Raw genomic sequence first — 13447 nt, forward strand, 5'->3', positions numbered from 1 at the left:
ATGTGTAAATAGTGGAATTTAAGTTCGAAGACAATACGAAGTGAATAGTAATTTGGGACAGATATTTTCGAATCGAGTATCGGAGAGCTGTTTTACAGAGAAGTGGATGCAAACTTGTATACATAGTAACTACTGCATATTTGAATTAATTACTTGTTCTGTGGAAGAATGAGTCCAATATTTAGTTCGAGCTCTCTAACTAAATGTCAAAAATACAAAGAGGTTAATGAATAGTAAAGCACGATACTGCTGCCTTTGTGCATGTAGGAAGTTAATCAGAAGAACACAAAAGTAAAACAGTGTGCAAATGAAAAATTGGAGGACACTTAAGCTTCGCCTTTAAGAGTGGAATGGGATAGCATTCAAAGATCCCTGGCTGCTGATCAGGCTTCCCAGCAACCCTAGCTTTCTTTTGCTTCAACTTCGCCGCCACATGCAGCTGCCGTAGGGAGCCTACATGCAATGCTGTTGTAGGCTGCCGAGGAGGCAAACACCATCTGGATGGTATTTTTGCAAGGAGGAAACCGTCCTTGTATGAGTGGTAGAAATGCTGGAAGAGGGGCTTGTGTTTAAATTTCTGCGTAAGAGAATTATGTTTTCTGGTATATTCAAATTACAGTCTGACGCTATCACGCCTGTAGGTTGTGGTTACATCGTACTTTACGATTTTTGTGAGGCATTTTACTTTGAGAAATTCGATTAGTTCACCAGCGCCTCTGCGCCACGCAGAGGGTCTGCGTGGTCAGCGTGGTTCGGGATGATTTTCTTGGCCGGGCAACGCCCCCGACCCCGACACTGGATTTTCTGCGACATGGGGCCCTTAACGTTGTCGCGTTAAAACTGTCGATATTGCAATGACTAGAGAAAGTGTAAACAAAAGTTAGTGCCGTGCCAATGCTCTTATTCTGATGAGACGTCTCAATTTCACTTATTAGCCCCTCTAATAAGTGAAATTACAATTTAATAAGTGAAATTGAGACAAAGGAAACACAAGTCGGGTGGATGTTAATTTTCCCTTTCAAGAGGAAAAGGGGTATGAAAGAAAAAAGAAAAAGTATTGAAAATTTAAAAATATAAAACAGCCCCTGTCCCACTGGTACATGCCGCGTCACTCAGCGCCCAGGCACTATTTGTCACACAATCCGGTATCTTTTAGGTAATGCAACAGCATCTTTGTAGTGGCTCGCACTGATGTCTGTGTAGGCCAGTGGCCACGAATATTGCTTTCTGTGAAAGGGAACTTGTCCAGCTGGTCTAGTGTGAAGGAGAGCGCTGCTCATTGCTGGTTGAAATGAGGACACTCGCAAAAAAGGTGCATGGTCATTTCATAGCACCTGCAGAATATGTGACTGCACTTAGTGTCACTTTGAGAGCCAGTGTGCTCTTAATGATGCTGATTAGTGACGAATGTGTGTGAAATCATAAGGGGTAGGCCACCTTGCAAAGCCCTCCCATTTTATAAATCCAGATGTTGTAGTGTAGGATATGAACTTCCACTCATGTCCCTGTTTCCTTTGTCTCTACAGGTCATGCACAATAGTTACATGCTCCATTTTACATCATGTTAATGTATTTTTATGTTAAATTGCATTAAGCCTCTTTTGGATGTGGCTGAAAGGTTGTGCATTTTTTAAAGAATTACATGTCCGTGTATTGGTTTGACATAGGCACTGTCGCTGCAAGTAGCCTTCATGTGTGATGTCAGCATGTTGAAGGAATTACCTGACAAGTTGTTCATTGCTCATTTGAACCTGCTTCCGTCTGTCACCATGCAGGGCAGTTCAACAGCTATGTGAACCTCAAGCTGCAAAATGTCAAGTCCACCACTGTAGCAGTGAAAGGCAGCAACCCAAGCTGGGAGCAGGATTTCATATTGTGAGTTATTTTTCTCTTTCTGCTCTGCCAACCTAGATATGCTACAATTTTGTTTGGTCATACAGTCGAATGCCTTTACAACAAATGCCTCTGCTGCAAAATGACCTGTACAAGGTTGTTAAGATAATCCAGAGCTTTTTTTACGTTACACCTTGTAACAATGCAGGGGAGATAACCAGCTATGCTAGCCTTGCACTGCAATGTTATTCAATGATGAACCACGTAACAATATTTACCAAAACTTGAATCACTTCGTTCGAAGAAGATGCCCTAGAAGCTATCGCATGGTTTGCTACAAGAAAATGCAAATGTACTGCATTGCCAAGACTTTTAGGGAATGCAACAGGGAATACAGAAAGGAATCACTGCAGACAGAGCCAAGCACAGAAAGGGAATAGATTGCAAAAGAACAGCATAATTTTGCCTGTGGTTGAAGCAAAAAGTCAACCAAGACTCTGGGTTCAGCACGAACGACCTTGCAAAAGCAATGTGCTTGGGGAAGTCCACAATCAGTCAGGCAGTGCATGAGACCTGCAATACACATCTTTTGTTCTGAGAAACTGCTAATTGTTAAGTGAGAAGAGCAATCTTCACAAGAAGGTTAAGGCCCAGTCTCTCCTGAACAACCTGAAGCACACCAGAGCTGGTGTCCTGAAGTACTTCTTGGACAGGGAGAATCTCCTTCAAGACAAAAGGTAAACCACCAAAATGTCCACGTGGTATACCAGAATGCTACTGATGTACCACAGTCCAGTAGCTTTTCAGTTATGCAGCATTTCTTATCCCTGTGGAAAGTTCCTTTTTTACCTAGTATTATTTCTACGTGAGAGGGGTAAAATGTTCCTTTCACATATTTTAAGGTGGGATCCTGTGTTTTAGAACAAAGCTTTTCTTGCTTAAGTTGGGTCAAGTTGTGTTATTGCTCTAGTACTTTTCAGCAACACGACTTGGTACATCTGATTTGGATGGCAGTTTTGTGCAGGTGACAAGGCGCAATGTACTTAGAGTTGAACAGCTCCACATTTTGCAATACAGCTTAGACAGGGTGACATTTTTAAGGATACCCAGACAGTCAATGTCTAAGTGATTTGAGATAACATAATGTTCATGTTATTCACTAGCCAGTACAATCGAACCTGATTATAACGAACAGGCTTCTGCGCTAAAAATAGGTTTCTATATCAGGTAACTTTATATGCTCATTCTCACATACTATAACAAACTTAAACAATCTTTTGTGATGTGTTTGTTATGTGTTTGTCATATACAAATTTATTATATATATATAAATACACCTTAATTAGAAAATTTATATCTCCAGTGGACAAAAGAAGCAAGGAAGGAATCTGTTTATTGAAAATAAACTTATGTGTACTAGGCAGTAATTTTTGCCTATGCCTCGAATCGTTTCTCAGCATCACTGAGAATTGCATTCTCAATACATGAGATTCTGTAGACCTGCTTTATTCAAGTTCGGTCAGTGTAAGCATAGTACCGCTGCAGTACATCCACCCCAGAAAGCTTGTTCTGAAGTGTTGGATGAGGCAGCTCCTCACCTTCCAGAGCTTGCTGGTGTTTTAGAAGCGGACGCCCCTAGTTTGACTTATCTAATGCCCAGTTTGTTGTGATGGTGGTAGTTTACACTTGCACAAGTATTGATCAGTTTTGCGTATTTGATATAGAAAATAACTCACTTGAGCTGGCTTTATAATATTCAGGTTTGACTGTGTATCTGCCTTTGTAGTACTATAAAAGTAGAAACGACATGCCTCTGCTAAGATTTCTAATGTTTAACATCATAGTTTGTTAACATGTTTGAAAAGTGTGATTCATTCATGCCTGAATATAAATGCTGCATAGTCTGTCACAACCTTTTTTTTTTTTTTTTTTTAAGGTGATGGTGAAATTAATGTGCACAGCAGAATAGAACCCCAAAGTGACATAACAACAAATTTGGCTTTGTGCCTCGTCTTCCCTGCCAACCACCAAAATTTAGGAGAAGTTTGTGCTGGAGGGCATGGCAACAGCTTTTCTTTCTAACCCAGATGGCAGTGGCATAACATAGGCACTCACAGCAATTGTTTCATTACGTCACTGCATCAGCAAGCAGCTTCCTCTCCTGTTGCATGACCTTCGATATCTGTCGTTGGCTCTGAAGCTACATGCTTAACGACATAAGAATGGGAATGATTTGGGTTTATTTGTACAACATATTCTCTTGGTATGACATATCTTTTCCTCAGTCCATGTTTTATTTGCTCTATTTTCTTGCAATATCTTAAAAACATTGAAAAGTCACTAGGACGGTAACACGCCACAGTGACCCTGTGGCTATATGTTCTATTGAGCATAAGGTCATGGAGTTTGGTTCTCAAACATGATGATGTGATGCCATTCCAGTGGGGTCATAATCAAAACATGCTTAATTACTGGTGCATTCTAAGGACATCAAGAAGTCACACATATTCTGGATCCTTCCACTACGGTAATTCTGTGCAGCTCAGATGTAACTTTAGGATGTCTTAATTCCCTCATTTTTGATTATTAGGAACACCTGTGTGTTAATTTGTTGGGGCAACTGCTTTTGTTATGAAGCCTGCTTTTTACATGAAGGCCACTCTATAATTTCAGTGAGACCAACAGGATGGATACTGGCTTGGTGATTGAGGTCTGGAACAAGGGGATGCTTTGGGACAAACTGATTGGATGCCAGTGGCTTCCGCTTATGGGCATCCAATATGCATCTGAGGTGAGTCCTACTGTCACTGAGTTATGCATGGCATGAGAATTGTGTATGTGCAATGAGTGTACAAGGACTATCAGACATTGCACATTGCAGGAACTTGTGTTTAGACTTTTCTGGCAACAGACACACTAAAGGCTCATTCACACCAGTGACTCGGAGAGGTCTTGCTGCCGAGTTGGTCACAAACAGTATCTTTGGTCGAAAAGTATCAATTTTGGGCAGTGGCGGTGGCAGTCCCAGAGATAGCTTTGTAGGAGAGGTGGGGAGGGGAATTATTTTGTTTGGAAAGAAAAAGAATAAAGACTCAGTAAGGATCCCAGAAGGAACCTTTACAGGGTGGGGGGGGGGGGGAGAGAAAGAGAGAGAAGGAGAATAAGGTATGGTAGCTTTTTTTTTTTCTTTCTTTTGGTTAGGGGGAGGGGACGAAGGAGGATTAAGAATTGTTTCTTCGGCAAGCAAGAAAGATGTCACTTTGTTTACAACTTTATGCATTTATATAAACAGCAGCATTTACAACCTCATAGCGAACAACTTAAACCATTGTGGCTCCAATTGCTTGTATTCCTTAATTACTCTACCGCACTTCCTGCATTGTGCACATTCTATGTTGCTTCTCAATATAAAATACCGTGGGGTAGCTTTGCGCCAGAACTTTGAAAGCGTAATACAATGCAAATTTCACTCGCATTCGGTGTGCCACGGATTGACTTGGCATCCATTGTTGCCCAAGAGTTCTTTGAAAGGAACTTTGAAAAATTACGGCTGTGGAATAGAGGGGGGGGGGGGGGGGTCGATCGGTCAATACTCTCTATAGTCCTCATCACGCGACACCTATCTTTAATTGATCACACTCAAGAATCGGTGACGCCGGCAAATCCAAGCAGGGCTCCTTTCCATGTTAGGAGAATTATAGCATCGGACGTCGCCATCTTGCTCGCCTCTGTAGTTCTCAGAGGCATAAAGGCTAGTAGGTCCAAGAGATATAAAAGCTTTCTGTCTTCTTATTGCTGCTTTTGGCCTGCATTTCTGCGGCTCAGAAGACTGCCAAGATATCACAACCTCACTAGAATGAAAGTGCAGGGCATGACGCCAGCAGCAGAACATGTGCCACAGAAGTTGCCAGCTAATTTTTGCGGCATGGTGCACGCTGCTGACAGAGAAGACCAGTGAGAGCAACCACTTCAGTCACGCAACCATGAGGCAGCTGGTGTCATCTAGACCTACCGGACAGCTCGTTTCACATTCGCATTTATCAGGTTTTGAGTTTTCAAGCCTTTATGCTGACACATGACTGCCACACCAGCTAACTGCCCATTGGTGTGGCCTGCATTGCACCACCACTGTTTTATTGTTGGCAATGCACCGCACGTGTTTTTCCTCTCGTGTGGTAGTGCCCTTAGGGTAGGCTTCCCAACAGAAAGAATTGATTTCTTCTTTTCCTTCCAAGTGTTTACACTAGTAAATGGCGCATGCGGGAGGAGGAGGAAATAACTTTATTGAGTCCTGAGGAACCCCTCCCCACCCACTCTTGGCTTAGTGGTCGGCAGGGGTCGCGGGCCGCACCCACGTTGGAACGGGAAGCCCGTGAGCCTCCACCCTTTTGTGAGCCCTCTGGACCCGCGCATGCGTGAGAAAACTATTTTCCTAGGAAAGTACTCTGGGCCACTGAGTAGTAGAAAAATTATTGTCATCATTCAACTGGTTTTACCTTTACTGTCACCAAACCCCTCTACTCTGCCAGGGATCAGTGGTATTGGGGGCGAGCTCCACCACTGGAAAAGCTGGCGCCACCGCTGGCATGACATGGTATGAGGGATCACAGTGGACACAGTGGCTGTGTCGTCTGCTTCGGAGGCTCCGAAGCGAGCTGAAAACGGAAGATTAAAGTCCCACCTGCGCTCCTGTTCTGATTAAGTGGGGATGTTTTCCCGCCTCGGGTGTCTGCTTGACAACACTTGAAGGCGCTATAATAGGTAGTGGCTACCATTGAAGGTGTCCAACATGGTAGGCTATTGCTCGGTGCCGCAGTGCCGAACGCGTACGCAACGGAGCCCGGTGTCAGCCTTCACACGTACCCGCAGGCCAAGAAGCTGTATGTAGCTTGGATTACGAAACTTAGAACTGGCAAGCAGCCATCGGCTACAACTCGGGTGTGTAGCAAGCACTTCCGCGAGAGAGCTTTCTGCGAGAGGGGCTGCGATGTTCGGTGAGTAGCAGAAAGATCGCCCGTGCGCGCTGCCCGGTTAATGTCATGAAGATTTGGTCTATGAACTTTTTGATGCTAGATACTGGCAAGTTCACCAGAATGGAAAGGGAACGGTATGAAGCGCATTCAAAAAAGGCATGGCATATGCTCATGTTTGTGTTAGCACCAAACAATGAATGTACTGCATTAACAAAAAAGCACTGGGAAATTCCTCGCTGAGAAGACCGATAAATATACAGTGCGACGCAACTTGAGAAATAACGACATTGAAATGTCCAATGATTTAGAAGAAAACGAAATGTTCGAAACGTTGCGATGGCACATCACGAGTCGCCGTATGGCGTTGAAGTCCCTAGTTATGCTAAATTATTTTTGAACAGCTCTGATAGCGTCCACGCAACAACGGTTGCTTGTGTACTGTGAAATGTTCATAGGCTGCAGCCTAAAGCTCACGGCACGGTGCGAAAACGCGCTCACAGCGAAAGCAAAACATAGTGCGCGGACATGCATGCAGATGCGCAGTCAGTCGCTGCGAACCCATGCGATCGCTGCATTGAGGCTTCATTCCGTTATGCTCCATTTGGTTATACGGACAGCACACTACAAGAACATCTTGTTACCAAGCAATGCTCGAGACAATGCTGAAGACATTACAGAAGACGACGACGCTCTCTGATGTCGCGCGGACTGGTTTTGCATCTTGTATGCCTTGTGTGCCAGTGGGCGCTTTGTAAATATTCTGTAAATATAATTTAAACCTCTCTTTCCCCGTAACATTTTCCTGGAGGTGCAGGGTATTTCGATAGCTTGACTAAGGCTGCGAATTCCAAGAACCGCGACAGTGGCGAGAAATATGCCCGACGCGTCCACAGCAGAAGCAGATGGGCCTGTCATCAGAGGTGCGCCATTCCTCTGGGTTTCGATAAGGAGGACGAGCGTACAAACTACGTGGTAGATCGGGTACGCCGGGTGAACTGTAGTCGGGTCTGTAGACTGGGCTAAGTGAGTGGAGTCCGACATTGGCCAACTCTTGCCGTACAATAGTCTGAATGAGAGATATTGTTGCGTGAGGAATCGTCTGGGGTGTGAATCTGGGAAGGAACGGGAGATGCAGCTTCAATCTCCCAGCAGAAGATACGCACAATACTGTCGGATGCAGCCAGCACGGGTGGGAGACGGAGGTCCTCGCAGGTAGATGTTGCAGCCCGGAGGTAGATGTTGCAGCTGAGAGCACATAGTCTGCTCTCAGCAATTGTCTACCTTTGACGCAAGAAGCTGGTTTTGGGGACTTCATAGCATCGACCGCGCACAATGGCCATTCACTGTACGTATTCGGTAAAGAGATAGTGCCTGTAAACTATTCTGCGCTTTCTGTTTGCCCAAGGTTATTATTTTGACAATAATAAACTTCCCCCGCTTGGAGAGTACTTACAGAAATAGTCAGGAAGACTCCCGTGCGGTGTTTTTATTGAGCGCCCACCAGTAGTGCACCCATGATCTCTGCCAGGGGGGGGGGGGTTGACAGTTTGCCAGTACCATCTAAACAGCACTAATTTCGATTTCTTCACGGGAAATTGTTAGAAAATGCACTTTTTGCGAGTGTGCAGACGATTGCGCGTCTTACATCTTAGTTGCAGTACTCAAATGCATAAGGAAAGAAAAGGGGTTAAACAAAAGGGGGGGGGATAAGTCGGCCTCAGGGGGGGGGGTTACAACCCCCGAATCCCCCCCCCCCCCCCGTCGGTGCGCCACTGGCGCCCATAGCCAAACCTACGAGGAGCGCACCATGTTATCCCTCATACTACGCGAGTGAGGTACTTCCGACAGATGGCGACTCCGTAACTTCTCGCCCCCAATAGTAAATCTACTGAATGGTGAATATAGGATCCCTCCTGGTGGCTGGGTGTGTGTTGTGAGGTAACTGTGACGGAAAAAAATTTTTGGAGTGCTTCTTGGGAAGCTATCTTGCTAGCGCTTCCTCACTCGGGGTGGGGCAGGGGTGTGCACTTAGAGCGAGGAATGTTGTCTGGATGATAGACCGCCCAATCACCACCCCCCGGGACTGCCACTGGTTTTGGAGCAGTTGCTCATTGCTCGATTTTCAGTCGTATGACTGCAGTAGCAAAGCTACTGAACCAATCAGCAGCGCAGGATGTCTGTATATGCTGATGCTTATTTTGTGTTGCAATGGTGGTGCGAGCAGACGTGAACAACACCAATCACGAGGCATTTCGATGTGAAAGTCGCGACAGCTGGTGTGAACATCGGTAATTGTGAGTCGTTCCTTGACCTCCAGTCATGGACAGTGATGCTACCTCTGTCAATGGTCAGTGTGAATGTGCTTTAACACAGCTGACCACGCTGATATTACTAGGATGATGAATCCTACCGAATGTTTTTGCAAAGGCTAGTTGTGTAGTGAAAAAAAAAAAATAAGAGGCAATTGTGCTAATTTCTAGCTAAATTCTATTAACTTTGTTCATTGTTTGTTATTTCATGACCAAGGAAGGTGGTGCCTTAATATTCCCGTTCATCCCTGTTTTGTTTTGCACTGTTCAACTTGATAAAAACATAATCGATTAGCCCATATATGTATCTTGTTGAACATTTTGCTGGCTTAATGGTGGCTTACTAGGCACTCCTATATGCTATGTATGTTTAAGTGTGATAAACATACAACTTTATTTATCTAGTTCTGAGAGTAGACACATGGATGCTGTAAAATTTGTCTTAAGGGGCTGGTGATTCATCCCCCTTCATCCTCCATGTGATCATACCCATCTATACACTGATGGTTCAACCACCATGGACGGTTCTGCAGGATCAGTGTTTTTTCCTGCGAAAGTCGCCACCTTGAAGTTCAAGACATCGCACCAGACGATATCGATAGCCGCGGAGCTTGCTGCTCTTCGTAGCGCACTTCGCATAATTCGTGAGGAACCACCTAACAAATGGAGTGTTTTTAGTGACTCCAAGGCAGTGCTACATTGCTTGCTTTCCGCCTTACGCCGTGGACCCTACGAGCAACTAGTCCTCGAAATCTGAGAGCTCCTTCATCGCCTCGTCGAGCAAGGACACTACGTCGCCTTTCAGTGGCTCCCTAGCCACTGTGGCATAATGGGCAACGAATATGCCGATGAAGCTGCTCAATCTGCTCATGAAGACGGCGCACAGGAATCAATCCCGCTGTCAAGAACAGATGCAGCAGCGAAACTACGAGTGCTTGCAAACGATGCCACACAATCGTTGTGGAACACACCTTGTTTGCAACACACACGTCTGCATCGACTGGACCCCTGTCCCGACCCCTGCATCGACTGGACTATCCCGACCCGAAACAACGATACTTTGCCGATTGTGGCTTGGTGTCGCATTTACAAAGTCGTTTGCTTTCCGCATCGGATGGGAGGATAGTGCCACATGTGACCACTGCGGTGACGAGGAAACAATCGAGCACGTACTGTGTCACTGTCCGCAATACAGCACACATAGGTAGTCACTCGCGACTGCGCTGGCGCGTCTTGACAACCGGCCGCTTTCGAAGCAGACAGTCCTGGAACGCCGGCCTATACAGTAGTCACACAACAAGTCAGTCAAGGCACTCTTGAAGTATTTGCGATCGAGTGGACTGTTTGACAGGCTATAGTGCTCACAGACGTTTCCAACCTCGTCTTTTTTTTTTTTATTCCTTGAATTTTTTTTTTCGTGACTGCTTTTTCTCTTCCCTATTCTTTCCGCCGTTCATTTCCCCTTCCCCTTCCCCCAGTGCAGGGTAGCAAACCAGAATCTTTTCGGGTTAACCTCCCTGCCTTTCCCACCACGTTTCTCTCTCTCTCTTCATCCTCCATGCCCACTCTTCCTTCTATTCATTGTGCAATGGCTGCTTTTCTGAGTCCTGAAAGCAGCTTTGGAATTTATGAATAGAGGGACATTGTTGCAATGAAAACTCAAAGTGACTTCCTTAAAAGGGAAGTGTTATTGTAATATAGCAAGGAAATTTGTTCTTCTATCTGGGGTTTTACATGCCAAAACCAGTTCTGATTAAGAGGCACGCCGTAGTGGAGGGCTCCGGATTAATTTTGACCACCTGAGGTTCTTTAACATGCACTACAACGCAAGCACACAGGTGTTTTTGGATTTTGCCTCTATCGAAATGCGACTTCGATCTCGCGAGCAAGAAAGTTTGTATTCCATGTACAATTTATTGTGGTGTAAAAAAAACACACACACACATTTTTAGGTATGTACAATAGCTGTACAGATTATTAACATCACCGTCTCTAAGTTTGTCAAGACCACATAAGCATGCTGATTTAATAAGTGATTCAGCTGATAGCTATGGTAACAGTGTCTTCTAAAGTCCATGTACTGACGTCATGCAGAACTATTGTCAAATTTACCTAGTGTTGTCTTGAAATGCTCAACTTCTTTCAGATGTTGGTAATATCAAAATCTATTTATCACATGTTCAACACAAAAAATATTCTAAAATGCACTGAGTATGCTAGCACTGATTCTGCATATTTGTAAATTGTCTTATCTGTGAACATGCCAGACTGATCATTATGACAGGAAAAAGAGCTTCACTGAACTCTAATGCTTCATGTAATTTTTGATACACAATAAAGTTGCATTTTATGCTACACACTGCAAGAGACACTGATAGCCTTTGTGCTTGTGTGCAGTACACACAACATATTTTCCCCGCATGTGACTCATGTTAAACTCCTGGGAAAACACGGGAAATGGAAATTCAAGACGATCAGCAACACGAGAACAAACTTAGTTAAACTAAAGGCCACCAACTATTCCATTAACAAATTTCTTCTTTTTAAAAATTTGTCATTTGTGCTATACAGTGTGTACAGATACTAAGCCATGTTTTAAATCAAGTTATCTTTTGACCGACTGTTTAGTGCTGTGTCTGGATAAATAGACATGTATGGTAATAAAACATGTCATCACCTTGCATTGTTGGGCATGTGCATTTTCAACCCTGTCTTATACATTTTTGTCTGCATACTTTTTATGCCTGACTTATTGTAACTGTTTGTTTGGAATTACAGCTTTTTTAAAGCCACTTGGCCATCAAGTCATTTAATTCTATTTCACTCATACTTTCCACTGGTGCAGGTAGGGGAGGGGAAATGGCTTTCCCTTGATTCGGAGCTCATACTAGCCGATGGTGAAGTGCGTGGAACAAAGAACCCCACTGGGCACAGCATCTTGATTGAAGCACACTTTGAACTTCCCTATGGTGAGCCTCTTTGTGTAACATGTGTATGTTTGCATGCAATGTACTTTTTCCATTTCTGCAACATTCAGCACTCCAGCTGAGGAGCACAGTCCATGCTAACTTGCAGTGTGAATTTCATTACTTATGCTCAAAATAACAGAAACACTCCAAATGGGGACACCCATCCTCAACAGGCAGTTTGTGGGCCTCTGCATGGTAACACAGATTTTTGGTAACTTAAGACATGAAACCACCTGTACAATACTCAGTCACAAACTTCAGAAAGGAAAGCAGAAGTGCAGAATGCATGCTAGTCTAGCAACCTTGCACTCATGCTGGACTCGTACTTAATGGTAAATCCCTTGCAGCATATTGCAGCGATCCATAACCATACCTTAGTAATCCAATTTCTTTCTGTGCTCGTGGGCCCCACAATTCTGTCTCTGGCTGCATATGCAGGTACAGCTTTTCTCCTCCCCATAGTGGTATCCATATAGGTGTGCTTTGTCCCATACATACCACTTGGCAGGCACGTACAGTGGCCTGTGTTTTTATTGAGAGCTTTAAGAGAATATTTTGAGCTTAGCACTTCTTGCTTTCACTCAAATTTTGCAGCGAGAATACATTCTTGTTTTTACAACATAATCACTGGTACAGTCGAACTTTATTATAGCAAAGTCACATCCGGCATGAAAATATCTTCGTTATGGCTGATATTCGTTATAAGCATACAAACCGACACTAATGAAACTGACACTTTTTTTTATCTGGTATACGTCAAAGAAACACAAGCGTGATGCCTTCAAGAATCCAGCAGAGGATCTCCTGTAGATATTGATGGTCCGTTGGCAGCTTGCCATGTCAATATGGGGCATGGGAAGAGCAGTAACGTATTTACGCACACTTCACACTGTTGCTAATATGCACACTGGCTTGCTGGCTGAAGTTTAACCAAGCAGGCCACTGGCTAGAATATAGATGTATGTCGTGTGTCATTTGAAGTTGCTTTTGCCGAGTCACTGGTAAATTTCTTGGACATGGATGTAGCCACACATAGACCTGAACTCCACTGCTATGGCTGTTGGTCTAACCCGTGCGTGCCGTGAGATTTCAGTCTCTATCATCGATGAGGTCTACTGGTACTAACACGCTGACTACAAGCTTCCCGCGAATGTTTCTTGTCTGTTGCGCAGGCAGCTGTTGGGGAATTTTTATCACAGTGCAGTGCAGCCTAGGTTGCTTAGTCAAGAATCGGCAAAGTTGCAGTTTGTTATCAAGTCAACATCATAGCAGCTTTGTTATGCCTGCCAGTATGTTTGCAGCATCATGTGCACAGATCACGTCTGCAAAATGAAGCGGCACACTGTGCCGTGCCTGAAATTTC

At 44.3% G+C, this 13447-nt stretch overlaps 1 protein-coding gene across 4 annotated transcripts in view; it reads left to right on the forward strand.

Annotated features, from left to right (window-relative positions):
• The window catches only part of LOC119443015 (protein unc-13 homolog B-like), a 353237-nt gene that overhangs the window by 11090 nt on the left and 328700 nt on the right, over window positions 1-13447 (forward strand). For all 4 annotated transcript variants that reach the window (XM_049662517.1, XM_049662516.1, XM_049662519.1 and 1 more), the window contains exons 3-5: window positions 1776-1875; window positions 4507-4624; window positions 11961-12084. In XM_049662517.1, coding sequence (XP_049518474.1) covers window positions 1776-1875; window positions 4507-4624; window positions 11961-12084 — 342 coding nt within the window. The remainder of the gene's footprint in view (window positions 1-1775; window positions 1876-4506; window positions 4625-11960; window positions 12085-13447) is intronic.

This window comes from Dermacentor silvarum, chromosome 2 (genome assembly GCF_013339745.2).
Source record: "Dermacentor silvarum isolate Dsil-2018 chromosome 2, BIME_Dsil_1.4, whole genome shotgun sequence".
In the NCBI taxonomy this organism is placed as follows: domain Eukaryota; kingdom Metazoa; phylum Arthropoda; class Arachnida; order Ixodida; family Ixodidae; genus Dermacentor; species Dermacentor silvarum.